Source organism: Phascolarctos cinereus, unplaced genomic scaffold (genome assembly GCF_003287225.1).
Source record: "Phascolarctos cinereus isolate Bilbo 61053 unplaced genomic scaffold, phaCin_HiC Scaffold_5;HRSCAF=322, whole genome shotgun sequence".
Taxonomy (NCBI): domain Eukaryota; kingdom Metazoa; phylum Chordata; class Mammalia; order Diprotodontia; family Phascolarctidae; genus Phascolarctos; species Phascolarctos cinereus.
This window is the reverse complement of record NW_027555958.1, coordinates 5109694-5136180: the sequence shown is the minus strand read 5'-3', so window position 1 is coordinate 5136180 and position 26487 is coordinate 5109694. Positions and strand designations below refer to the sequence as shown.

Below are 26487 nucleotides of genomic sequence, written 5' to 3'. Positions count from 1 at the left end.
CAGACATTTCTTCTAAATGGAGAAAAGGGGCCCAGATGAGATAGATACATGGCTCCCATGACTCACTGGGCTTTGATCCTTCCTTCAACTAGAAATAGCCCAGATTCCTGCTCTCAAGAGACTCCAGTTTGGAGCTTCATTCTGCATTTTAACTCACACCCAGAAATCAGTTCTCTGGAGAGACCCCAGATTGAGCCCTGCCGCTGACGACTCTCTGGCTGTGTGATTCTTTGTAAATCACTTAAACTTTCTGTTTCCCAAATGGAACAAAAATAATGCCTGTAGTCCCTACCTAAGCCAATTAAGTGGTGCAGTGGATAGAGCACCAGGCCTGGAATCAGGAAGGTTCATCTTCCTGAGTTTAAATCTGGCCACAGACACTAACTAGTTGTGTGATCCTGGGAAAGTCACTTCACCCTGTTTGCCCCTGTTGGCCTCAGTTTCCTCACCTGTAAAATGAGCTGGAGAAGGAAATGGCAAACACTCCAGTATCTTTGCCAACAAAACCCCAAATAGGGTCACTGAGAGTCGGACACAACTAAAAACAACTCAACAGCAGCATGAGCCAGGCCCTGAGCTGAACACTGGGGATACAAAGAAAGCCAAGACTTCCCTGCTCAGGAGGCATTCACAGTCTAATGGGAGAGACCACATGCAAATGGAGAGAGCCATGGAAAGTTCAAAGAGAAAAGGTGACCTGAGGGAAAGGTCTGCTGCAGCAGGTGGGACGGAGCTGAACCTTAAAGGAAGCCAGCAGGCTTCTGGGAGATGGAGGGGAGGAGAGTGTTCCACTGTGGGGACAGGGATGACTCCTGCCAAGGCAGAGAGGGAGATGAAGTATCCCGAGTGAGGAACAGTGAGTGAGATCACAGAGTGCACAGAGAGATGCAAAGGGCAAAGTAGGGAGGGGCCAGGTCACAAAAGGCTTTGAACACTAACAAAGGGCCGTGTATGTGATAAGGAGCCATTGGTATTTATCATGGGCAGACCTGGATTCTGGAAAATCACTTTGGTGTTCCTCCCTCAGGGTCCTGCTGTCTCCAGTCCTTCCCCTGACCTATGGTGGTGGCTGGAGGAGTAGAGAGAAGAGTACATGCACGAGAGATGTTGTGAAGGTGGAAATGATGTACTTCGGCAATGGACCACATATGTGGGATGAGGGAGAATGAGCATGACATTGACTTTGTAGGGCTAGGGAGGATGTTGGTGCCCTCTACAGTAACAGGGAGGTTTGGAGGGTGAGAGGGTCCGAGTAGGGGGAGACAATGCATTCTGTTTTGGACGTGGTGAACAAGCCTGTGGGACATTCAGTTTATAATGTCCAAGACGCATTGGTGGTACAAGACTGGAGAGGTGAGAATTGAATATACACACACTTGGGAGTCATGTACATTGAGAGAGAACTGAGGCCTGAGCTAAGAATGGGTCACTGAATGAGAGACTGTAGAAGGAAAGGAGAGAAGCAAGCCCAGAACACCAGGTCCTACTTGCCCCAGAAGTTACACAGTCACTAATCTAAGGAAACCAAAATGTTTGTGCAGCAGAAGCTATTTGCCTGATGGCATGGGCTGTCCTGGAAAAGGATGACTGGACAAACAGAAGCAGGAGCAACAGATGGAATCTGAAGAGGTTTTGTTTCAACATCAAGAAGAACCTTTCCACACTTAGAACCCTCCCAGTGTGGAAGGGGTTGCCTCAGGAAGGGGTGCATTGCCTCTCCCAGAGAAGGCCTCCAAGAAGGGGCTGGATGCCTACACATCAGGAATGTTGTAGTTCAGGCCTAGGTGAGGCTAAGGATGAGATTCATCTCGTCTCTGGATGAGATGCCCCTGGGTCCCCTTCAGCTCTGAGGCTCTGCAATTTTGTGACAATATTCCAGTTCCCCAGTGGACTTGTGATTTATAAACCACAGGCCACCCATGCCTGCCCATCTTGTGTCAATGTCATTGATATTCTCCCAAAGGTCACTGTAAACTAATACTTCTCTAGGAAGGGAGTGACTAGCCACTGGGTTCAAGCTCAGTGTTTACCAGAGTCATTAGCAATGCCAGAGACCAGTGAGGGAACACTCTCCAAGCCATTGCCTACCAGCCAGTTGGCTCATATCATATGCACGGTGGTAATCTGGTGATGGTCAGAGTAAGACCATCTCTGAATCTCTAAGGACTTATTCACCTTTTAGAGTATGGTAAGCCAATATAGTCATGTTACTTTTAGCTACATATTGTTCGAGGGCAGTGGGGCAGGGGCAGGAGAAGAGGCTTCCACTCTTACTCCGAATGTGGTTCTCAGCACAGTAGAGCATATCGGCAGCATGGATAAACTGATAGCCGGTCCCACGCATGCGCAGTTCCGCCTCTGTGTATCCGAGCACAAGCTTCCCTCTAGGAAAGAAAAAAGACAGTGAAGCTCATAGCACAAGCCAGCATCATCCCCTTTCTCTAGTTATGGCTCACAATGAAAGCGCTTTCCTCTTTCAAAGGATAGAACTTATCATTCCCATTTTATAGATGGGATAGAGAGAGGGAACCTGATACATCTCTCCTTCCATCACCTATCCTTGCACCCATTAAGCCTCTCCCTTCCAGCTTGGCCAGACCAGCCAGAGCTCAATCTCTGCCAAGTCAGCCTTCAGACACACAGGATCACCTGCCCACCACAATGAGGCATTGGAGGAGGACCAAGGCAGGGGAGGACAGTGACCATCAGGGCTTGCTCCTACCAGCCCTGCCCTTGTGCTTACTTGGCATCACAGGCAACAGGCGTAAAATCCAGCTTGTGCTTGGTCCGGAAGGTGAGTGTTTTTGTTCTGATCTCCAGAATGGATGGAGGCTGCAGAGGAGTAGAGATGGCAAAGAGCGCCAGCTGAGGGGGCTCTGGAGAACCATCCTCTGTTCTATGATTCTGCCCGTGCAGTGGTTTCAACCTGCCTTGAAGGCTTAAAGCCTTTAAAGAAAGAGATATGGCTTAAATGGGAGTGTATTTACACACATACACACACATAAATAAATATATCCAAATTTATAGATCATATGTCACATACAACATTGTATAATACAATATACTGAACTGTTATTCTATAACTTATATGTGATCTATTACATAATATAATATGGCATCATATCACATCATATGATCAAATATAATATGATATGCTATAATAATTGGGATCTGCTTTGGAAATGATCACATTTGAATGAATCACTGCAAGGTTAAAGTTTCTTCTTATTCCAATGAGTGGGTTGAGGCCTTTGGTTCACACCCATTTTCTCCATTCTGCTAATGCTCGTGTTACATGTGCCAGCAGTGAGCGTGGGTGTCTCTGGGGAGGGCACAGATGTCTGACCGAACCTCAATGCCCTCAGCTCCATCCTCCCTGTGGAATAAGGGGCAGAGCTGCCACCTCCCCTGGATTTTCCCATCCCCTCCCTAGGTGGCAGTTTGGGGCAGATGCATTAAGCTTGGACAGTGGGCAGCAAACAGACTATATACTCCACGGGTAGCCAGAAGAACCCTGGGTCTCAGTTTCCTCATCTTTCCAACGAGACTGCAAGATGGCTCAGTGTATAGAATGTGTGACTTCAAGGCAGGAAGACTTGAATTTATATCCTACCTCAGACACTTACTAGCTATGTGACTCCAGGCAAGTCACCTAAACTTTCTTGGCTTCAGTTTCCTCATCTGTATAATGGGGATAATAATAACCTCTACCTCCCAGAATTGTTGCTAAGATCAAATTAAGGACCTTGTAAAGTGCTTTGCCAGCCTTAAAGCACTAGATAAATGTCATTATGGCCTCTAAGGTCCCTTCTGGTCCTATGACCTTTCTGTCCCTTCCCTATGTGGGCCTCCATTTCCCCCTCTGTAAAATTAGGAGATACAATGAAATGTCTTAGGTCTCTTCCAGTCCTAAATCCTTTGGTCCTGTCATGTGGTTATGAGAGAGAAGATCATTCCATACAATTCAGGGACCAAAGGGAAATGTCGTCCTGAGGGAAGTGGGGGTGCGGCTACTGAGCCAAGCTAGCAAGAGTGGGACATGAACACTGGTGCTCTACCCTCCAGGATTCTCTTCTGTTCCATTTGCATCAAGCTTTAGAATTAAACACATTCTTGACTGAGCAGTCTAGATCACTGATCCCATCAGGACTGTGACTTACCCGGAACCCCGATGAATTATCGAGGAGGCATCGGAACCTGCAGACAAAACTCCGTTCTAGGAGGGCTGAGTTCTCTGGGGGAAGCTCCTCTGGCTTGTCGCTGCTACCAGGGCTGGACAGTGTTTCTCCTGGATGACAATACAGGGATAGGAATGACCGCAGAGTATACGTGGCAATCCAATTCAACCTTCTCATTTGTATAATGAGGACAACGTAGCCCAAGACTCCTGCCCCAAACCTACAGTGATAACAACTTAATATCAAAAAACAACTTGGACAGATTTTAGACTCTGATCAATGCAGTGACCAACCAAGACCCCAGAGAGATGAAGATGAAACCCTCTAAACTTGGCAGAAAGATGAGGAACTTAAAGTACAGGGAGGAACCTACATTTTGTTTTGTTTTGTTTTTGGTGAGGTAGTTAGACTGAAATGACTTGTCCAGAGTCACACAGCTAGTAAGTATCTGAGGCTGGATTTGAACTCAGGTCCTCCTGATTCTAAGGCCAGTGCCCTAGCCACTGTGCAACCTAACTGCCCCAGGATCTACATTTTGGGCAATGTCAGAATTTGGTTTTTTTTGGAGTATATATGTTTATGGTGAAGATTCCACCCTTTTTATTGTTCAATCAGGGGGTAAGAAGGAGAGACAGAGTAGAAATTTATATAAAACTAAATCATGTATTTTTTTAAAGAAAAAGTTGAGGCTTTGGTGGACTGCAGACTCAATATATCAGTCAGCAGTGTGATATAAAAACCAAATTAAGAAATAGAATAAAAGTCCAAACTCCATATGATCTTGGGCTGCATTAGGGCAGGAGAGATGTAGCTTCTAGGAATAAGGAGATGATAGCCCTACTGTGCTCTGCTGTGCTCTAGAGAATTGTGTTTGGTTCTGGGCACTATGGTTTAGGAAGGACATTTATAAATTGGAGAGAATCCAATCTATCCACCCTCCACCCAAAGGTAGGTGATTAAGTCTTTGACACATAAGCACTGGTTGAAGGAAGTGGGGATGTTTAGCCTAGTGAAGGGAAGAATCAGAGAGGACATGCCAGCTGGCATGAAGAAGAGGGCCTAGGCTTCTTCTGGGACTCAGAGAGCAGAACCAGGAGGGAGGGAGAGGGAAAAGGGAAGGTATGTTCCTAATGATCTCACCTGTCTAGAAGTGGCCTGGACTGTCTGGGGAGGAAGCAGCTCCCCTCCCTCCTTGTAGGTCTTTTAGAAAAGCTCAGGTGACCTCTTATTGGTATGGTTTGAACATGCAATCTCCTTGAGGGCAGGTATTGTCTTTTTGTTTGCATTTATATCCTAAGAATTTAGCACCAAACCTAGCACACAATATGCAATTAATAAATGATTATTAATTTAGGATTTGGGAAAAAATGCTTGTTCAGGTAGGACTTGCACTAGAAGGCCACTTTTAACTCTAGACCTAGGATCTGATCATCTGCTTCAGTGGAAAGCAGATGCACCCAAGGTTGGATCCTGGAGGGACTTAAGCAGCCCCCACCACATACACAATACACCACCATAGACACATACAAATAGTGCACTGTTTATTTACACATGAAAGACCAAATGCACTGGGCCACTCTCAAGCAAGTAATTGGAACCAGCCTGGGAATGTGAGCCCAGGCTATGCTTATACAACACCAGAATGACAAGCCAGACTAGTTAGAAACCAAAAATCTGGGGCACTGGCTCTCTGGCACTGGAGATACCCAATAGCACTTGGTCTTTTTTTTTTTCCTTTTTCAACTTTGAGCCAGTCCTTTTAGCATGGGACAGATAGATCTGAGAGGAAACAGGCAGCAGGGCAGGACTTGCCCAGGAAGCTCCAGGCCGTGGCTCAGGGGTTTCTACCATACTCGATATCCCCACCATTCCTTTACTAGCCCATAGTATTTCCAGTGTGATTTTTTTTTCCTTGGGGACTGAAGGATGTCATTGAAATACAAAAGCTCAGAGGACTAGGAGCTGCTTTGAATCTGACACCCTATTATCCTTTGGACAAAGACTAGGGGTGAAAATGGTGATATTTGGATTTTGTGCCCCCCATACACACACACACACACACACACACACACACACACACACACACACACACCTTGACACTTCCTCAATAAGCCCCAGCCTTCTTCCCCAGACTCGGCTCCATGACTCAGCACTGGTAAGAGAGTAGTTGGATGAAATGGTCTCTGGGTCTTTTCCAGCACTAACATCCTCTGAGTCACAGTCATCCATGTGTCCAAGGCTGGTGAGCAGAAAATGCTGAGTGCAATTTTAACAGATAGACATAGCACAGGGTACACGTTCTATGCTTCCAGTTTCTCCCTTCCCAAATCTGTCCTGCTCACAGGTGCCAAAGTAATTCTTCTAATGCCTGACTCTGATCATGTCATTCTCCTGCTCAAGAGCCTTCAGTGGCTTCCTATTGCTTCTTAGGAGAAAATACAAATGTCCCAGCTTGGCCTAATAAAGTTTCTACAAACTTGCTCTAACCTACTTTTGCAGACTTATTAAACGTAACGTGTGTGTCCACACACTCTACATTCAAGACAAACTGCCCCATTTTATGGTCTCTAACCTTGTTATTTGGTCCCCTCCCTCCATGCCTTTTTACACACCATTCCCCTGTGCCATGTATATTTTCTCTCCTTACCTCCACCATCACCATCAAGGCTTAGTTCTTGTGCTTCCTCCCCCAGAAAGCCTTCCTTGATGCCACCAGTCACTTGTTCTCTCCCTTCCCCAAATTATCACGTGGAATACTTATCTTTTGATGTGGTGTGTTTCAAATGCAGGAGACTGTAAAGTTCTCAAGGGCAGAGACTGACTTCATTTTATCTCTGGGTCCTCAAGGTCTAGCACAATGATGTGAACACAGTAGGCACTTAGCAAATGCTTGTTGGATTGGTCAGTATCTTTTATTTCACTGGCAGATCATCATTTCAGCTAAGTGGGCATAAAACCTATAGGACAGTACTGCTACTGAATGTGCCCTAAGAATTGCAGTTACATCCTTCTGGAATAAAGCTTAGGTCCTGGAGTCAGGTGGCTTAAACAGAGAAGTAATGCTTGGGCAGGTTACTTCCACTTTCTAAGCCCCAGTTTTCCCATCTGTAGAAGGATTGGCTCCTCTACAGAGTATTTGAAGGAACATGGGGATAAGACATAACAGGATGGAAAGGTTCACTATATGATAAGACCATAGATACGGAGCTGTCAGGGATGTCAGAAGTCATCTAGTCCAACTGCTTCATTTTGTTACTGATAAAGAAACTGAGGCCATGGAAGTGAAATGACTGGCTCACCATCTCACAGGTAGTAAGCAGCAGAACTTAGAGATGAACCAGAGCCCAAATCCAGAGCTCTCCCCAATGCCCCAATGCCTCCTAATCTGGGATCGGCCCTACATGGAGGGCCTGCCACCATTGAGGAGGTCAGGGATCCAGTGGGAAATTAAAGTAAGCAGAGGTAATCAGTTTTAATACTTTACTCATGGGGCTGTTTGGGGGAGGAAGTAAGAGAATGTAGACAAAGTGCTTGGCAAACTTTATAAATCCTTAGAAAAATCAGATCATCTACACCTACACTGACCAAGTTTCTCTTTTCATTGGCCCTTTAAGAAACAGACGTTCAACGAGTGGCAGAAATAGCCAATGTCTATGTCAGTCGATAAACATTTATTAAGCACCTACTGTGTGCCAGGCCCTGTCATAAACATTGGGAAAACAAAGAAAGTCAAAAGACAAGTCTCTTCCCTCAAAGAGCTCCCAGTCTAATAGGGGAGACATAGGGTAAATTGAAGGTGGTATCAGAGGCAAGGCATGTGTAAAATGAGGGGGCAGCACTAAATGACCCCAAAGTCCCCTCCAGCTTTGGATGTCATTGTCTGTGAGGGAATGGCATTCCAGGGCCTCATGTATCCCAACCCAATGGACAGATGACCTCCAAAGAAGGTGTTCACCCAGTTAGTGCAGCTGCCCTTGCACCTACCAGAGCATGCCTGATCACTTCCAGGTTGGGGAGTTGATGGTAGCCTCCAGTGAAGATTGCGCCTGAATTCTGGTTGGTCTTCTGTGTGGATCAACTCAAAGACACTTTGATGTAAAACATCTGTCTGGCGAGGAAAACAAATGCACACTGGTGTCAAAATGTGTCCGCCAAGTCTTGAGCAAAGTCATTGGGGTGGGCAGGCTGACATTCATTTGTTGAATTTGTACATGAAATATTCCCCACCCAAAGCCTCCAAACCACCCCTAATAACCTTCACACCAGCTTCGGAAGTTGAGTGATTTGGAGGTATATAACTTTCCAGGCATTCCAAGGAGAAGATCCCAAGCATCAAGAAACATGGGCCCTGTTCACTATCTTTGCCATCCTGTCCTGGTCTATTCCTTCATCTGTAATGTGGAGGGAGTGGGCTTGGCAAGTGTCCAGTGGATCACCTGGAGACCCCAGCCCTCACCTAGTCCAGCTGTCTGGCCAACAGGCTTTGTTTCTGATAGACAGGGTGGGGGGAGGGTCTAGCATTCCTTCTAGCTGTCCCACCTTCTTCAATGGAGAGTCACAAGCCCCCAAATCCTCCAGGAAGCTCTTGGCTTATGAAATGTAAATAGGGTTTGAGATGCCCAAGGGCCATCTTGCAGACATTTAACCAGAATTCACAGACCATTCCTATGCCTTTGATCTCTCAGTTTCTATTCTTTTATTAAAAAGGAAGAAGACCCCTCATCAGGAGGGATCATCTGTGGACAGCTGGACGTTTGAGCAGCTATGTGATGAAAGCAGTGCATGGCATGTTCTAATTCAGAGGGATTATTTGGAGGCAGCTCAATGTGGAGGATGGCTTTGTAAACACGTCAAAAGAGAACAGATAATTCAACCCAGTTGCTTTCAAAAATGAAGAGGAGTTAAGGGAGGTCAACTTCAAATGGGAGAGATTAACTAGCCCCCATCTTAGAACACAAAGCACACTTTGAAGAGTTCCAGACTATGTATATTGAAAAAAAAAAACCCTGGAACTCCAGACTTTAAGCACGCACACACACACACACACACACACACACACGCACACTCAGAAGTTAGCTTAGTAGGATTATATACTCACTCATGAAAGGATCAATATGAGGAACAGTTTTCTTTCTTATAGTATAAAAAATGAGGTCTCTTCTATGGAGTTGTTTGAATATAAATCTAGTCATTTTCTGGATAGCAGGATTCAAATTCAAAAACTCTGGAGTCAGGAAGCTTGATTTGGAGTCTCACCTCACCCACTTACTAGCTATGTGATCATGTGCATGACACTTAACCTTCTGTGCCTCAGTTTCCTTGTTTATGAAATGGGAATGCAATCCCTATAATAACCTACAGGATTGTAGTCAGGGACAAATGAGAGAATCGTCAAATAAAGTCAGCCCTTATTTAATGCCTTCCATGAAAGTGCTGATGGGAGATTTGGACAAGCTAAAGAGATGGTTGATAAACAGTAGTTAACATCAACTTCTGCTTGGTTAAGGGATCTGTGTTCTGCAGTACTCATCCATTCAGCAGACTCATTTAACGCTTCTGAGCTCGAAGAATGGATCAAGGTGCTGGTCATACAAAGATGAAAAATCACTTGCCCTAAGAGAGCTTGGGAGGGAGACAGAGGATCGAGGGGAGATGGGACCCATATGTAGATAAGATTCTACCCTCTGCGATCCATCCTTCCCGCAGCTCCCAAAATAGTCTCCCTAAAACCTCGGTCGAAGCATGGGAAGCTTCTTCATTAAATCTCTATTGCTACTAGGGTCAACTACAGGCTCAGCTTGGAATTCAGAGCCCCCCACAGCTGAATTCCAGATGGCATCTCTAGACTCCCTTCATGTTCACGATTCCTCTTTACTCAAAGTTCTAGTACAACTGACCACTTTCTATCACCAGAACTCTGCCTCCTCACCCCCTGCCCCGCCTATTCCTTAGTGTCTCCTACAAATCGTCCTTCATCCTGGGAATGCCCCCTCTGCCTCTCTGCCTCTTGGAAGCTTGCTTCCTTCAAGACTCAGCTTGGATGCTACCTCCTTGTAGAAGTCTTTTCTGAACACACACACACACATTTTGTAAACGTGGCATGCCCCCAGATCACATGGTTTTAACCTTTACAGGGGGAGCAATTGCCCTCCCCATTGCAGGCTGCTGGTGGAGTTTATGGATTACCTTCTGGGAATACTGTTTTTAAAAGCAAAAAAAAAAAAAGACATTAAAAGGGAAATCAGATGTACTGAAATAATTATCACAATATTTTTCCATTCAAGTTCAAGGAGCCCCTTAAATCTCTCCATGCACCACCAGACCCCTGATTCAGAACTTCTGCTCTGGAAGTAGATCAGCTCCTAGAAAGTCAGTCCTAATTCATGGTCTTGGAATCCATAGCATTTAGCACAGTTTGTTAAAGTAGCACTCAATATAGCCTTCCTGAAGGGGTCATTGAGGAGCTCAATATAGCCTTCCTGAAGGGGTCATTGAGAAAGCACTGGGAGCTTTGCCAAAGTGCTTTACATTCATTTGATTAACCCTGGGAGACAAGTGCCACAAGAATTATCACTCCCATTTTATAGATTTGGAAATGATTGCACATGGAGGTCAAGTAGCCTGCTCAGGATCACACAGTAACTTTTTGAGATGTTCCTGTGTGACTCTTTTGGCAATGGATTTGAACCCAGATCTTCCTACTGCCCAGCACAGCATACATATTGCAACATATTGTCTCTAATAGAGGGGTCCAAGTTCTGTTAAAATCAATCTGTCAGGATGCTGGGAATAGGGAAGGGAAGGTGGGAATGCTTGTTTAAAGAACAGTTTTGTTTGACTTTATTTGGAAACTTTCCATTTCTGTATATGTGGATTGTCTCTACCCAACAACTTTGCCACAGAAGCAATGTAGGTCACTGTTTTCCTAGGGAAGAGTTCAGGTGCTCAGGTCTAGACAGAAGAAAGAACAATACTGAGGCCATGCCTGTGTGTGGCCAAATACCCAAAAGAAAGCTGAAAGCCAGTCGGTCATCTGGACATTTCCTAATAGCCTGAATTTGGTCACACACAGTCGTTTAACTGACATGCTCAATTTTCCTCCAGGGATTTGGTATTATGAAGGCTATGCTAAGGGCTAGGCATACAGATAGTCAAGGGAGACAGTCTCTGCCTCTAAGCAATTCAAATATTAATATGGAATAGAGCCCATATAGGAGAGTTCAGACACAAAGGCCATTGGGCCTTAGTATGTAGTGACAAAGCAGATAACATTGGCCAGGCATCTGGAGAGCACAGTGGAAGGCAGGGGAGATGATCAAGTCCACAGTCCCTCCATTTTACCAGAAGTATTGGAGTTGGTGATTTCTGCTCATTCAATGTGTGTGACTAGGCATGGGCCCACCCCTTTTAAGAAGGGGTGATCATGGTAGGATCTAGAAGGTCAAGGGGTTGGGACCACTGAATTCCATCCCAGTGTGAGCTGCTTCCTTCTCCACAGTACTTAGCCATACAAGGTTGAGCCATGACTGGGGCAAGTGATGATGTCTCTCTCCCAGCCCTTGAGCAAACCTAAGGTGTATATTTCCAGATTTGGGTGAGGATGAGGGGGTAGCCTGGAATCTAAGTGTTCTCTTTCTGCTGGGGTTTCTAATTCATTTTGCTGATTACCTGTACTTTGTACATATATTCAGGGACACCCGGGCCTACAGGTTTTCCTTGCTTCCTCTTACCATTGATCTGCTCTCCTGGAAACCGTTGGACCTCTTACTGATATTCCTTTTCCTCTGTTGTGCCTTCTGTTCTCCATGGCATCTCACTAGGCAGATCTAGGTGGGCAGTTTTCTCCCTCTAGCCTCTATTTTCAGTTTAAAGCCCCCTTGACCTAACTCATAGCAATTCAGGTTAATATTTTTTTTGCTGAAAATGGAAATGATAAATGTCAGAGAAGATGTGGGAAAACCGAAACACTAGTGCCTTGTTGGTGGAGTTGTGAACTCTGGAAAGCAATTTGGAACTATGCCCAAAGGGCTAAAAAACTGTACCTACTCTTTGACCCACCAATACCACTAGTAGGTCTGTATCCCAAAGAGATCATAGAAAAGGGAAAAGGACCCACTTGTACAACAATATTTATAACAGCTCTTTTTGAGGTAGCAAAGAATTGGAAATTGAGAAGATGCCCATCATTTGGGGAATGGCTGAACAAATTGTGGTATATGAACATAATGGAATACTATTATTCCGTAAGAAATGATGAGCAGATGGATTTCAGAAAAACCTAAAAAACTTACATGAACCAATGCTGAGTGAAATTAACGGAACCAGGAAAACATTGTATACAGTAACATCAACATTATGCAATGATCAGCTATGAATAACTTAGCTCTTCTCAGCAGTACAATGGTCTAAGACAATTCCAAAAGACTCATGGTGGAAAATGCTATCTACACCCACAGAAAGAATTATGGAGTCTGAATTCAGATTGAAGCAGACTATTTTCTCCCTCTTTTTCTGTTTGTTTTTTTTTTTCCTTTCTTGTGGCTTTTCCCTTTTGTTCTGATTCTTCTTTCACAACACGACTAATGTGGAAGTATGTTTAATATGATTGTATATGTAAAGCCTATATCAGACGGCTAGCTGTCTTGGGAGGGGAGGGAAGGGAGAAAAAATTGGAATTCTAAATCTTATAAAAGTGAATGTTTAAAACTATCAAGTATTGGAAAAAATAAAATAATATTAAGTAGAAAATTATTTTTTGCTGCCTCTTGTTAGGTGAACTGTGTCCCCAGACAGAAGTCCATCATTCCAATAGTTTGAACTGTGGCCCAGAAATCTAAATCCCACTCTGCGAATCCATTGTCTTAACCAGCTGTTTGCATCCCAAATCTACCTCTTTTAAAGCCTCTGCCTTTGACCAGTAGTGCAGATGAAAATGTCACTCATGAATCCCAAGCTTTTTAGTTTCTTCTCCAGAATTTAATAAGCCCAAGACATACTTTAAGGCTCCTTCTAGACAGATCATTTCCACATGAATCATCAAGTAACTGTCATCAGGTTTGACCAGCTCAAGTGGGCTCTCTGTCACCCCCTTGACAAATCCCAGGAAGACAGATCTCCTCTCTCTTCTTCCTATCAGGCCAACCAAAGGCTTCCTGGGTGTCCTTGAGCAGCATGCCCTCAGTGACTTTCAGACCCTCCCTGAATGATCTCACCCAATGGTAACTAACTAAGAAGATGGTGTCAAGGAACTCTCCCTTCTGGGAATCCTGGGAAGCTACCTTCTGTAGCAGGAAACCAAGAGTGTATACCCCATTTTTTACTTCCCTTGGAGAATGGTCTCTGAAGGGTCCACAGTTTTGTCTGCCTTGAGTATATGGGGGGTGTGGATGGTGATGAAGCAGCTGCTAGGGAAAATGCCAATGATCCAAAGATGTGTCCTGACTGGTGTGCCATTTCACATGCCATTTCAGCCCAGTTTGATGATGCCAGTGTAAAGGAGTGGTCTTCAAAAGCCCAATACCCAATCACAGAAAGGGGACTGATAGGTGAGATTCCAAACTAACTATAAAAACATGATCATGGAAGTGATCCATTTGCAAGGCATGACCAAGCTCTGACCTAGAAAGGGAACAGTACCATAAGTTGAACACCAAAGGGCCATGTCATCAGGGTGACCTTCAAAGTCAATTTTGTCAGTCCAGGCCAAGGTCAGACTCCAAAAGGAATCCAGATCCTAATCAGACACATGCAAGCCATGAGCTACACACAGCTGGAGAAGGGGAGGCTGCAGGCAACCACATGGAAAAGGGGATGGAAGCATGGGCAAAGCCATTTGCCAAAAAGAAAGAGGCCAGGACTCTAGTAGTAAGGCTGGGACTAGTAAAGGCCTGAGGTTAACACAATTCATAAAGACAAAGTAAACATTTAAAATAAAGAAAGATAAATGGACTTTGTCTTTATAGATTGTGTTAACCTCAGGCCTTTAGTAGTCTGGATATATTTTTGGAAATGCAGTAGGGAAGAAGAAATTGAGAGGCCAGGCATCTCCAGAGAAAAGGAAGAGTTGGTTCAAACACCAACGTTTTTTGCAAGTCACACTGTCTCTGGAAGGAAGGCTCAGAGCTTAAAAAAGAATAGAATTCCAGATCCTTTAATGAAACTTCCCAGAAGAGAGAAGGAAAAGTCCTGAGGCGATCAGTCAGTGATAGAATTAAGGGGGCCAATCGGCGTGATTGCCCAGTGCAGCTCAGCACTCTGCTCTCCTGCTACTCTGATTCTATTTTGCAGAGGACCAGTTTCTACTTCCTCCTGTTGCACACTGTTGCACTTAGGTTGGTGTTGACAAGGCCATTCCTTAAATATGCTATTGTTTGTCATCCTCGCTAAAGAATATTGTTTTGATGAATACTTAATAGGTACATGGTGCAATGGGTCCACTCATGACCTGTACAACACCGAATGCCTTGAATCCCAGCAGGGCCTGTGGGGCCTACGCCTCTTAGCTTCTCTCAGGACGAAATACAAATTGGGAAGAAATTGGGAATACAAAATAGGAATACATATTTCATATGTCACAGGGTAAAGCAGCAAGGTGGCCCAGTGGATAGAGCACTTGGCTGGGAATCAGGCGGACTCCTCTTCCTGAGTTCAAATCTGGCCTCAGACACTTACTAGCTGTGACCCTGGGCAAGCCACTTAACACTATTTGTCTCAGTTTCCTCATCTGTAAAATGAGCTAGAGAAGGAAATAGCAAAACCATTCCAGTGCCTTTGCCAAGAAAACACCAAATGCGGGCAACTAGGTGGCACAGTGGATACAGCACTGGCCCTGGATTCAGGAGGACCTGAGTTCAAATCCAGCCTCAGACACATAACACTTACTAGCTGTGTGACCCTGGGCAAGTCACTTAACCCCATTGCCTAGCCAAAAAAAACACCAAACGGTGTCACAAAGGAGTTGGATATGACTGAACAAAAGTGTCACAGGGTATCTGACCACCCAGAATGCCAGGCACCAAGGGAGAAATACAACTGAAGCTTGTACCAAGGTTTCAATAAGAGGCATACTAACCTGATGGAATCCCAGGTAGTCCTGAATAGTATGAGAGGAGTAAAAAATTAACCCGTCAGAGGTAACCACCAGCACAAAACCATTCAGGGCCTGAAGGAGAGAAAGAAGAGATGAAGTCAGGATCAGCTTTTCTCTCTTCCTCTTATCTCTGGAGTCATACAATCAAACAACAAGCATTTATTAAGCACCTACTGTTTGCCAGCATTGTGCTAGTCCCTGGGGATACCAAGACAGGAAAGAAATAGTTCCATCCCTCAAGAAGCTAACAACATTTTCTTGGTTGATAGAGGCAGTGTGGCTTTTCCCATGCTTTCTCTGGCTATAATTCCAAAGAATCATCGAATTTTAGAACTGAAAGGAATCATCTAGTCTGTCCCCTGAATTAAAGATGAAATGCCTGGCAACCAGAGGTAAAATGAAGTAAAATTCTCAAGGCCTCCCATTAACTTAGCATCAGAGTCAGGCTTCCAACCCAGAGCTCCCAAATCCTTCCGAGTTCAGTGCCCTTCCCCATGGCATCACCCAGACATTGCAGGGAGGCTTCCAGCATATTGGGGAGAAAATCTACAGAGAATTGGTATGAGAACAGGGAGACAGATTGCATACATTGAGAAAATGTGGATGAGTCAAAATTTGCCCTGATAGAAAGAGTATTCAAAGGGGTGAGATCATAGTGTCTGTTGAAATATTGAAATATACGTTAGAGGTAAAAGAAAAACTATGAGCAAATTTATTAAGGGGAGTCCTGCTTGCAATTCCATTTGAGCCAATGGATATTTATCAACAACCATAATAGCAATGATGATGATGATGATGATGATTATGATAGCTAGCATTTACATAGTACCTTAAAGTTTGCTAAGTGCTTTGCAAATATTAACTGTTTGTTTGGGTTTTTTAAATCAGTATTAGCTAATGTAAAGTTTTCTACTTTGGCTTAAATAGTCGACAATACAGATGAAGGATGGGTGATCCACAGGCTAGAAAAATCTGGGAATTTTAATGGACTGAAAATTCAGGATGAGTCAGCAGTGTGATATGGTAGTCAAAGGAAGGAAGAAAGGAAACGAGCATTTATTAAATACCTACTGTGTGCCAGACATTGTGCTAAGTGCTTTACAAACATTCCCTCAGATGATACAGTTCTGGACATGTTAGAGTAACTTAGGAAGAAGTCCCTTCACTTCTATGAACGAATGAATGAATGAGGCATTTCTTAAGACCTTAATATACACAAAACACTGCACTTTTTAGAGTCTCATCTATTGAATGTGAGAATTATACCAGATGATTCCCTAAGGTGTTTCACAGATCTTAGAAGAACAAAAACCCATCTGATTTCACACTTCATTCAGTCAATCACCAGTCCATCTGTCCAGCTGGACCAACATAAGGCTAGCATACGAAACCCAGAAGAAGAAGGGCTTCTTGACTTGTGTCTAAAGGCTGGCCTATTTTTCTCCTATCATTGGCTACGCTGTCTTTGAAGACAACAAAGAGAGAGAAAGGGAAGTGAGCCTTTTTAATGTACAGCTGGGTGGCCAAGGGCAGCTGGGGTTCTTGGGTAGTTTCCTCCTCTGGAACAATGGGGATAACAATAGCCATCATTGCTACCTTTAGGGTCCTTGTAAGGCTCAGAGGAGGTGATTCGGCAGCCTCTGATGCGTGGTCATCATTGTGAATTCAAGGGCTATGGTTTTAGGACTAACTTTCTGCAATGTGGTGACATGGTTCAGATCGTTCTATCTCTTCCTTCTCTAAACCACTGCTTTCCCTTAAGTTTCTAAGTGTCTCTTTTACTTTTTGGAATACTGATCTCAGGCACCATGAGCTTTTTCTTTCCTTTCTGAGAGGAGGGACATTTGTACTTGGAAGCATTTTCTCAGGCTCCAAGCCAAAACATGAAATAATGATTGATGGTCTCCTGCCACTCTGGGATCTTGGGGCACTTGCTGTCCTGGGATGTGTCCAGATTGCTCTAGGAATATATACATGGCATGCAGCTACTCTGTTTACTTAACCACACAGCAGGCACACAGGCTCTGTGTGTGATATGTGGCAAGGATGCAAAACGTGATTTCCTGCTGAGGTGATTTTCCAGGGATATATATTCTAGGGTACAAGGAATCATCCAGGTTCTCCCTTCGCCCACTTAGGATTTTCACACAAAGCCAGTTAGTAAACAACCTATGTTTGACCTACCCTGTACCCTGGCTTTATTAAGGCACTTTTTAATGGGCTCCTCCTGCCTCTTCCTGATCTGCAAGGATAACATTATCTCCCCTACAGAACAGGTTCTTACCTTAGAATCCTTGTACTTAAAAAAAAAAAAGGATAAGTGTATTTCATTATAATAGAAATTAGCCTTTTAATTCTTCTGCATTTTACCTAAGGCATTTAAGAGCATTCTTGTGAGAAGGGGTCCACAGGCTTCAGCAGACTGTCCCCTGCCAAGTGGGGCAGAGAAAAGGTGAAGACCCTGCAAGGCCCCATACTGGTCCTGCACATGTATTTCTCTCAAAAAGCCATAGCTTTTTAGGTTACTTCTAGATGACATTTATTTATCACCCTATTTGGTAGTTACTGATCACTCATTTCAGTCATGGATAGGAAAATAGTAAAGACAAAAGAAACCTACAATCACATTATAGTCAATCATGTCAGCTTCTTCCCTTTGGACTCTCCGTGTCTTGGACATTCTGGCCTCCATGTGTGGAATGCACTCCCTCTGCCTCAAAGAACTCCCAGTATCTGTCAAGCCTCATCTCAGGTGCCACCTCCCACATGGATCCTCCCTGATCCACCCAGTTGTTAGCGCTGTCCTCCTCTCCAAAGTGTTTTGTAATTATTTGCCTATTTATTATCCTTCCCCCTCACCTAGAATATAAGCTCCTGAAGGCCAAGGAGGTTTTCACTTCATGATCATGTGGCATAGCATCTTATCCACAGTAAGTGCTTATTAAATGCCTTTTCTGCTCATGTAGTTATCCAAATTCTTAACAAAGAACAGTTTCAGTGATTTTCACCTCTCCTTTTTTGTCTCATTCACCCTTTAGGGGAAAGAAAAAAAAAGGCTGAAAGAGTTGAAATGCAGATAGAGATAGATGTCAGAAAGCTAACAAGCAGGGAGAAGAAACAAGAGAAACAAAGATAGAAGGGAGCTGGGAATGGATTTCTATTAGAGAAGAACTGAAAGAAGATTCTATTTGCATTTGGGAGCTGGCAAGGAAATGCTTATTAGACACTGAAGGCAAATAACCAAGCCAGACTCATGCGGGGGTTGCGGGGGGAACTGTCTTCCTTGCAAGTTAGCCATCTGCTTAGCCTTACAAATGACTGTATTTATTTGTCTTATATTTATACTTATATGCTTATTTATGTCCTTGTTGTCTCCCTTATTAGAAGGTAATTTCTTTGTGAGACCTAAGTACTGTGTCATTTTTTATGTTCTTATATCTCTACCACCAGGCAGCTAAGTGGCACAATGGATAGAGTGCTGGGTCTGGAGTCAGGAAGACTTCAGTTCAAATCTGCATCAGACACTTACTAACTGTATGACCCAGGGCAAGTCATTTAATGCTGTTTGCCTCAGTTTCCTCATGTGTAAAATGAGCTGGAGAATAAAATGGCAGACCACTCCAGTGTCTTTGCCAAGAAAACCCCAAATAGGGTCACAAAGAGCTGGCCATGACTAAAATGAGTGAGCAACAAATCCCTAGCATCTCCTGTATAGTATTTGGTGTTTCATAAATGTGTATTGGTTGCTTTCTTGTTGACCTTCTGGGATCTTCCCTTTGGCAAGACACAAAAGGCAAAGGGGATTTTTTCAATGACCTACAGAGCATGGCCATGTTTGTGTTTCTGCTAGTGTGAAGTAATAGGCACATAAGAAAAAACATAGAGGAAGGAGTGAATTCCTCTATAGTCTCCAGGTTATTGGAGAAAACAACACATTTCTTGAAAGAAAGGAAAAAGTGATTTAATGGGAAAACAAAAGGGATAAAGATTTTGAGGAGCCTGAGGGAAATTCTGTCTTAAGTTAAAATGTCTGAGTGTGAGAAAATGTGGACTAAACATGCCTTGAAAGTCTGTAATAGCTATATAGCTCTGGCATGCCCATCAACCCACTAATAGAGGCAGAGTAGCCCATAAGTGTGGCATCCCTAACCATGGGTAGCACTGGCACCATTCTCTCTCTCTCTCTCTCTGGTTCTCTCTGTCTCTCTGTTTTTCTCTGTCTCTCTGTCTTTCTGTTTCTCTCTCTTCTCTCTCTCTCTGTCTCTCTGTTTCTCTCTGTTTCTCTCTCTCTCTCTCTCTCTCTTTCTCTCTCTCTGTCTCTCTCTGTCTCTCTCTCTCTCTCTCTCTCTGTCTCTGTCTCTCTCTTTCTCTCTCTGTCTCTCTTCCATATTGTACTGGCACACACAGGTCTGGGAATAGGGAATGGAGGTTAGTCTTGGGTGCCACCATAGCATTACAATTTAACTCTTACTGACCTAGCCTTCTGTCTAACCTTAACCCCAGTATGGAATAATACACTGCTCTTACTGCTATAGCTCCTGTACACCTAACAGTGTGCATTCTATTTAAACAAAATTAGTCACCATGACAACATTGACTCTTAATCATGAAACATTTACTAAACAAGAAAACGAAAGCAATAGTAATTGGGTCATATTGTCCCACCAATGAAAGGAATGTCAAAGGGGAGAGTGAAGATACATTGAAATCTTCCATGGATTTTTCTAATCCTGTTATGTGGCAACTCACAATTCTGGACTTCCGACCTTGGTGCCCTTAGTCTCCTGCTGGTCTAGACTGCTTCTCTAAAACACTTGGATTGATAAAGCAGTGTCAGACACTTTTAGCACAAAGCCACTCTTAGCAGGGTACTGAGAAAGTGTTAACCTATTTCAGTGAAAAGCAATTCCATTAAGCCAAAGAACTACAAACTCTTCAGACATTCTCTTGGGACTCAGCAAAGTTTCTCTCTCTCAACCTAAAGATGTCTCATTCTGGGCAGTCCAATACTGTCAAGCTCATGAGAGGTTTCCCATCTCTCAAGATGTAGATGGTAATAAAAGGCAGTATGTCCAGCAATGTTTCCCCCAGCAGCCAGATTCTGATTTCTTCCAATCAACTTTCAGCTGCTATAAAGCTCTCCACCAATAAGAGAAGAAGCAGCTAAGCCTATCTAGTTTCAGTCAGTGTTCTCAGCTGATTCAATCAGAAGAGGTCTCTCTTATCTTCTGATGCTTTTTTATATTACATTCCTTTCAAGCATCAGGGGCAGTCTTCATCACCAATTTCTCTCTTCAGACTGAGGCTACTGTATCTTTGGTCCATAGCTTCTGACCCCTGCACTTAGTCTCTGCAGAACTTCCTTATATTTGTTAATTCATCTCTAACTGAAGTTGAAGAACCCAAAGTTCATAGTTCTATCACTTGTAATATAAACAATACAGTTTCCCCATAGGTCCTAAGCAGTTCTTAGATTTCTACTTTTTTTTCAGATGTAACCTTCAAAACCCTGAAAACAGCCTGGTGGACAATGATGCCCTCCAGAAATCCCAAGCTTAGTCTGCACTTGTGTCTTTCAGCTGCCTTCACATAGATCTTCTCCATACATTTTTATCTGAGGGGCAGTTGGTATTGGCATGTTGTGATTGACATTGGTACCCTGAGACCCAAGATTATGCAATACTCATCAGATAAAAAGGAGATGAGTAGTGCTGGCTCATAGTTGGTGACTGCAGAGGAATTACTGACAACAGAGAAAAGAAAGAATAGCAATTATTATTTTGCTTCTGTTTTCTCTGCTAAAAGAAGTGACCTTTGGAATGGGAAAGAGCATAAACATGGTTAACAAGGAATCAAAATTCCAGATAAAGGAATTCAAGTCACCAGGCGCAGATTCCAGGGCACTGAAAGAGCTGGCAGCTGTGACTGTTGAGTCTTGGGCAGTGATCTTTGCAAAACTGTAGGAAAGTAGAACAACTTAAAAGGACAAGAGAAGGGCAGACTTTGTCCTGATTTTCAAAAGAAGGAAAAAGTCTGAGGCAAATGGGAAGGTCAAATTAGCTTTTATTTTTATAACAATTCTGGTATGCATTATTAAAAGGATGACTGGAAAGCACTTAGAAAGAGAAGCAATCATCTCAAAGATGATCTGATCAAGGACAGAAGTCAACCTAACTTGAATTTTTTTTAAAGCTACACTAGACTGGTCTACCAAGGGATTAGCAGAAGCATAGCATAGCTGGATTTAACAGAGAATTTGAAAAGTTCTCTCATGCCATCTTTGTGGAAAATAAGATAAGAAAGGGGCTGGAAGATTCAGCAGAACAGTTACATGGTTTCTGATTTAGCTTAATGACTAAACCAAAAGAATTTCTGTTGCTTTTTATCAGTGATTCGGATAAAGAGATAGCTGCATGCTTATCAAAGTTGCTGGTAACCCAAAGCTGAGGAGAGTGAATGCCTTAGATGAGAGAATCAAGTTCCAAAAAGACCTTGAAATGATAAAACAAGGGGATAAGACCAAAAAGATGGCATTTACTAGGATAAATATAAAGTCCATCAGTTGGCTTCAAATAATCAACTCCACAAGTAGAGGGTGATGGAGACATTGGTAAGTGAAAGTTCCAGTGAAACAGATATGGAGGTTTTCGAGGATTACAAGGTCAAAATGAAGCACCAGTGTGAAATAGCTGTCCCTAAATGAGTGGGTTTCCTTACGAGGTGGTGGACTCCTCCTCCAGGCTGGATATTGTCAATGTTCCAAAGGTCAGAGGTATAGCTACACTCTGGGTCTAGATGCACTTGAGAGTCCCTTCCAATTCTCAGGCTCTGTGAAAAGGAAGGGAACTACAGGGAAGTACTGGAGGGCCAAGATAATCTTAACCCTAAATAACTAGTCCAGGGGTGGGAACCTGTGGCCTTCTAGTTCCTCAGGTGCAGCCCTTCAATGAGTTTGGATGAGGCTGAAAGGCTGAGCTTGAGGACCTAGAGGGCTACAGGTGGCCTTGAGGCCACAGGTTCCCCAGCCCTGAACTAGACCCTAATTAAGGGAGAGTTAACTGCGGAAGGAAAGTAATTCATTTTTCTTCATTCATGAATGCAATAATGGCCTGAAGACTGTTTGGCCTGGCATTCATTCCTCATTTAGCAGACAAATTAAATAGCTTCATCAGACAAAGTCAGGGTTAGCACAGAGATAAAACAGAGAAGTTTCAACTTCTCAGTCCTGTCCTTGGACCCCAGAACCGTGAGGACTCCTCTAAATGGACCTCTAATCAGAAAGTTCACATTTTGGAGAGAAGACACAAACAGCCTGGAAACGGGCTATCCGCCAACCCTACGACAGTGAGTGTAGAAAAACCATGAGATTGAGAGGCAGAAAATCTGGGTCCAAATCCCGCCCCCAGCACTGGGAAAAATGTATGACCTGGGACAAGTCAATCCACTTCTCCAAACCTTACCTGTGAACAAGGGGGCTGGGTCATTTGATCTCTCAGGTCCCTTCCAGCTTCCCCTCCTAAATTCTAGACCATCTTCTTTTGGTTTCAGCTGCCCTGGACAATGTTTGTAATAGTTACAGTTTCTACATTTTCTTTGCATTCCCAGAACTCGTGCCTTGAACTTAGTAAGCAATTAATAAATACTTGTTATCTTAAATATCAACTTAATTGACTAATCTAATTTCATTTCACCAAAACATATTTGTTCTATTCCCCCACTTCCCCACCACACACACACACACACACACACCAACTCTGCTGATGAAATACAGCCCTTCCATCACTCAAGCTAAAAACATTGGCTCCATGACTTTCACTGCTAATGGCAATTTGAAACCTTGACATCCAACCCCAGCCCACTTTCCCCAACTCACTAATGTAGAGACATGTCGGAAGTCATTAGGGTCTGGTGCGCACATTGCGCCAAGCTCAGCTATTGCTGCTCACCACTCCTCTTCATTCCCCAGGTCTGCACTTTTTCCCTTTTGCTTTCCTTTATTCTGGATACAAATGGTCTTTCTTTTCACTGAGAAGGACCCAGTGGGTGGGAATTTACTCCAGAGGTTAATTGGTGCCCCTAATGCCTGACCTTCAGCCCATCATGCTGATCGTCAGCAGAAATAGCAGTGGCTAGATCTCAATAAACCCTTCACTGAGGTTGGATTATTTGTCCTGAGTTAGCAATAAAGACTGTGATTATAAATTATAGGACTAGAGATTCGAGCTCAGAGTCCATCTGGCCCAATCCCCTGGTTTTTCATAGAAGAGATCTGAGGCCAGGGATGTGAAGGGATTTGCCCAATGTCACCAAGGTAATGAAGATCAGAGACAGAATTCAAACTCAGATCCCAGGACTCCAGGATGAGCGTTCTTTTCATTGTGCCACAACTGGACAGGATCCACATAAAACTGTTTTTTAGTGATGTGTGCTGAAGTGATTTTTTGGTTCTTATTGACCTGTGACTTCATTGTGGCCTTCTAGGTCCTTGGGTGTGTCCTTTGGACTAAGTCCAAGTTTTACAGAACAAATCCTGTTATTAAGGATTTAATAAATCCTTCAGTCAATGGGCCACACTTGAGGACCTAGAGGGCCACATGTGGCCTTGAGGCCGCAGGTTCCCCACCCCTAGATCGGGCATTACTGGTCATGAAATTCCATCTATCATCAATCCAAGTGACAAACATTCACCCAACTTCATCCTAGAGAATTGGCAGCAGTATTGGGAGTACATGAACTACCTGGAGTTACACGGCTAGTATATGGCAGAGGTAGGATTTGAAGCCAGATCTTCCCAACTCAGAGGAGTATTCTCTGTTCAATATGTCCTTTCCCCCCATGATAACAAATGATAAATAATACATCCATATGTTTTAGGTCCATGGGTAGGTCATTGAATAAGTCAGTTAAAAAGTATAACTATAGTTCATTTTTAAAGGGTCTGATTTAATAGAATCTCAGAATTTCCAAGTTGAAAAGGAACTCCAAGGTCACTTTGTCCTATCTGTCCCAGAACTGAAATCCTCCCTACAACATCCCCATAAAGAGTCACCCAGCCTTTTCTCCAAAGCCACCAGTGTTGGCCACTATCTTGTTTAAGCCCTCATCATTTCCCCTCTGGAATCCTGAGGGCAAAAAATTTTCACTTATATATTTGTGTCCTCAGCGTCTAACATAGTACCTGGCACTTAGTAGCTACTTAATAAATCCTTGTTGAATGAATGAACAAATGGATAGATGATTGAATGAATGGATGGATGCAAAGTACATGGTTATCTCCCTGATCGGGACAATTCTAATGAAATCAATGAGAAGCTTGAGATCAAACAGACTGAAATGTAAGGTGTATTAAATAAATAAATGAGAAGATAGAAGGTAGGTCAATAGATAGATGGATAGATGGACAGATAGAATCTTGGCCAGAAGTTTCCTATTAATAGGCTCTCCTGGCTTCCTCATTCATGGGGTGCTAACTAATCAGGAAAATAATAAATTTCCTAAAAGTTCCAAGCAAAATGCTGTACCCTTTATCTCAGATGTGTGTGTGTGTGTGTGTGTGTGTGTGTATACTTCAGTGATGTCAATGACAAAAAGAAAAACCTCACATACCCTAAAAATCTTTATAGAAGCATTTTTTGTAATAGCAAAGAGCTGGAGACAAAGTAGATGTCCATTGATTGTAGAATGAATAAACAGATTGTAGTATATGGCTACAATGAAATATTACTAGACTGTAAGATATGATTAATGTGATAAAAACAGGAAAGCATGGGAAGAATTATGTGAACTGATACAAAATAGAATAAGCTAAACAACATGAAGATATAGATAGATATTTACCTCTATCTCTAGCTATAGATAGATACAGATATATAGATATAGACTATAACATAACCTGAATGCTATGAAATTGCAGCTAGGTGACACAGTGCATAGAGTGCTGGGCCTGGAGTCAGGAAGACTTATCATCATGAGTTCAGATTTGTCCTCAGACAGTTCCTAGCCATGGGACCCTGGGGAAGTCACTTAACCCTATTTTCCTCAGTTTTCTCATCTGTAAAATGAGCTGGAGAAGGAAATGGCAAACTACTCCATTATCTTTGCCAAGAAAATCCCAAATGGAGTCACAAAGAGTCAGACATGACTGAAATGAACAACAATGAAATTATATAAAAAAAACATGAAATTATAATGACCAAGATTGACCCCCAAAAAGAAATATGAAAAGGCATGTCCCTACCTTCTTTGAAGAGATGGTAGGCTACAAATATGGAACACTATGGATAATGTCAACCTTTTTGCACCGAGTCATTTTGCTGATATATATATATATTTCTTTTCTAACCTCTATTTTAAGATACAGCTCTCTGGGTAGGAAAGGGATATATTGGGAAATGTAGATGATAAAAAAAAAACAGATATTAGTCAAATTTATTTTTTTAAAAACAAACTTAAACAGATTTGAGGATATGATAAGCTAGTAAGAATGCTTTGAAACAGTAGCTTAGGCTGTGACTCAACCCCACCTACCTCCTTTCTTTGCCCAAACATACTTAATCTAACAGTTGTTTAGTTACAAAAAGAAGAAGAAGAAGAAGAAGAAGAAGAAGAAGAAGAAGAAGAAGAAGAAGAAGAAGAAGAAGAAGAAGAAGAAGAAGAAGAAGAAGAAGAAGAAGAAGAAGAAGAAGAAGAAGGTATTACTATTAGGAAAACCCCTAAGCAATAAATAACAACTAAAGAGAAGACACATCTTTTCAAGTGTGCTAGAGAATGAGAAAACATGCCTGAAGCATTCACCTGGAGGAGAAGTTTGCCCTCGGGCACAATTGTGCCTGTGCATTTCCAGCTTGTGTCCCCATCCTGGCTGTGGCTTGCAGACGACTCCTTGGCACAGTGGCTCTTCCGGGTGACTGCAGTGAAGCAAAAGAAAGTATTTCAGTGCTGAGCTAATGTTTACCAAGTAACTGCTGGGAATGTCAGCTTCTTTTACACACGCCTCATTCACAGTGTGTGTGCGGCCAGACTTCTCCAAAGGAAGATGGCATTACATTACACACCCAGTAGGTGCTCAGTACATGTTAGCTGGATCCATGGGGTTCCTATTATTCAGCAGATGAGGGAATTGTTATGGATGATATGTTTCCCTAGCCCTTCTGTTTGTTGAAGGAATATATAGGGGATCTCGCTGAGAACACACTGATCAGTCTGGCCAATGGTAGGAAT

The 26487-nt window shown here is 43.1% G+C and overlaps 1 protein-coding gene across 1 annotated transcript in view; it reads right to left on the bottom strand.

Moving 5' to 3' along the window:
* LOC110199912 (aryl hydrocarbon receptor-like) overlaps nt 1-26487 on the bottom strand; it is a 64226-nt gene that overhangs the window by 8485 nt on the left and 29254 nt on the right. The window contains exons 4-9 of the mRNA XM_078155419.1: nt 26062-26174; nt 15250-15339; nt 8163-8286; nt 4161-4288; nt 2744-2946; nt 2275-2384 (exon numbers count right to left, since the gene is read on the bottom strand). Of these exons, the coding sequence (XP_078011545.1) occupies nt 2275-2384; nt 2744-2946; nt 4161-4288; nt 8163-8286; nt 15250-15339; nt 26062-26174 (768 nt within the window). The remainder of the gene's footprint in view (nt 1-2274; nt 2385-2743; nt 2947-4160; nt 4289-8162; nt 8287-15249; nt 15340-26061; nt 26175-26487) is intronic.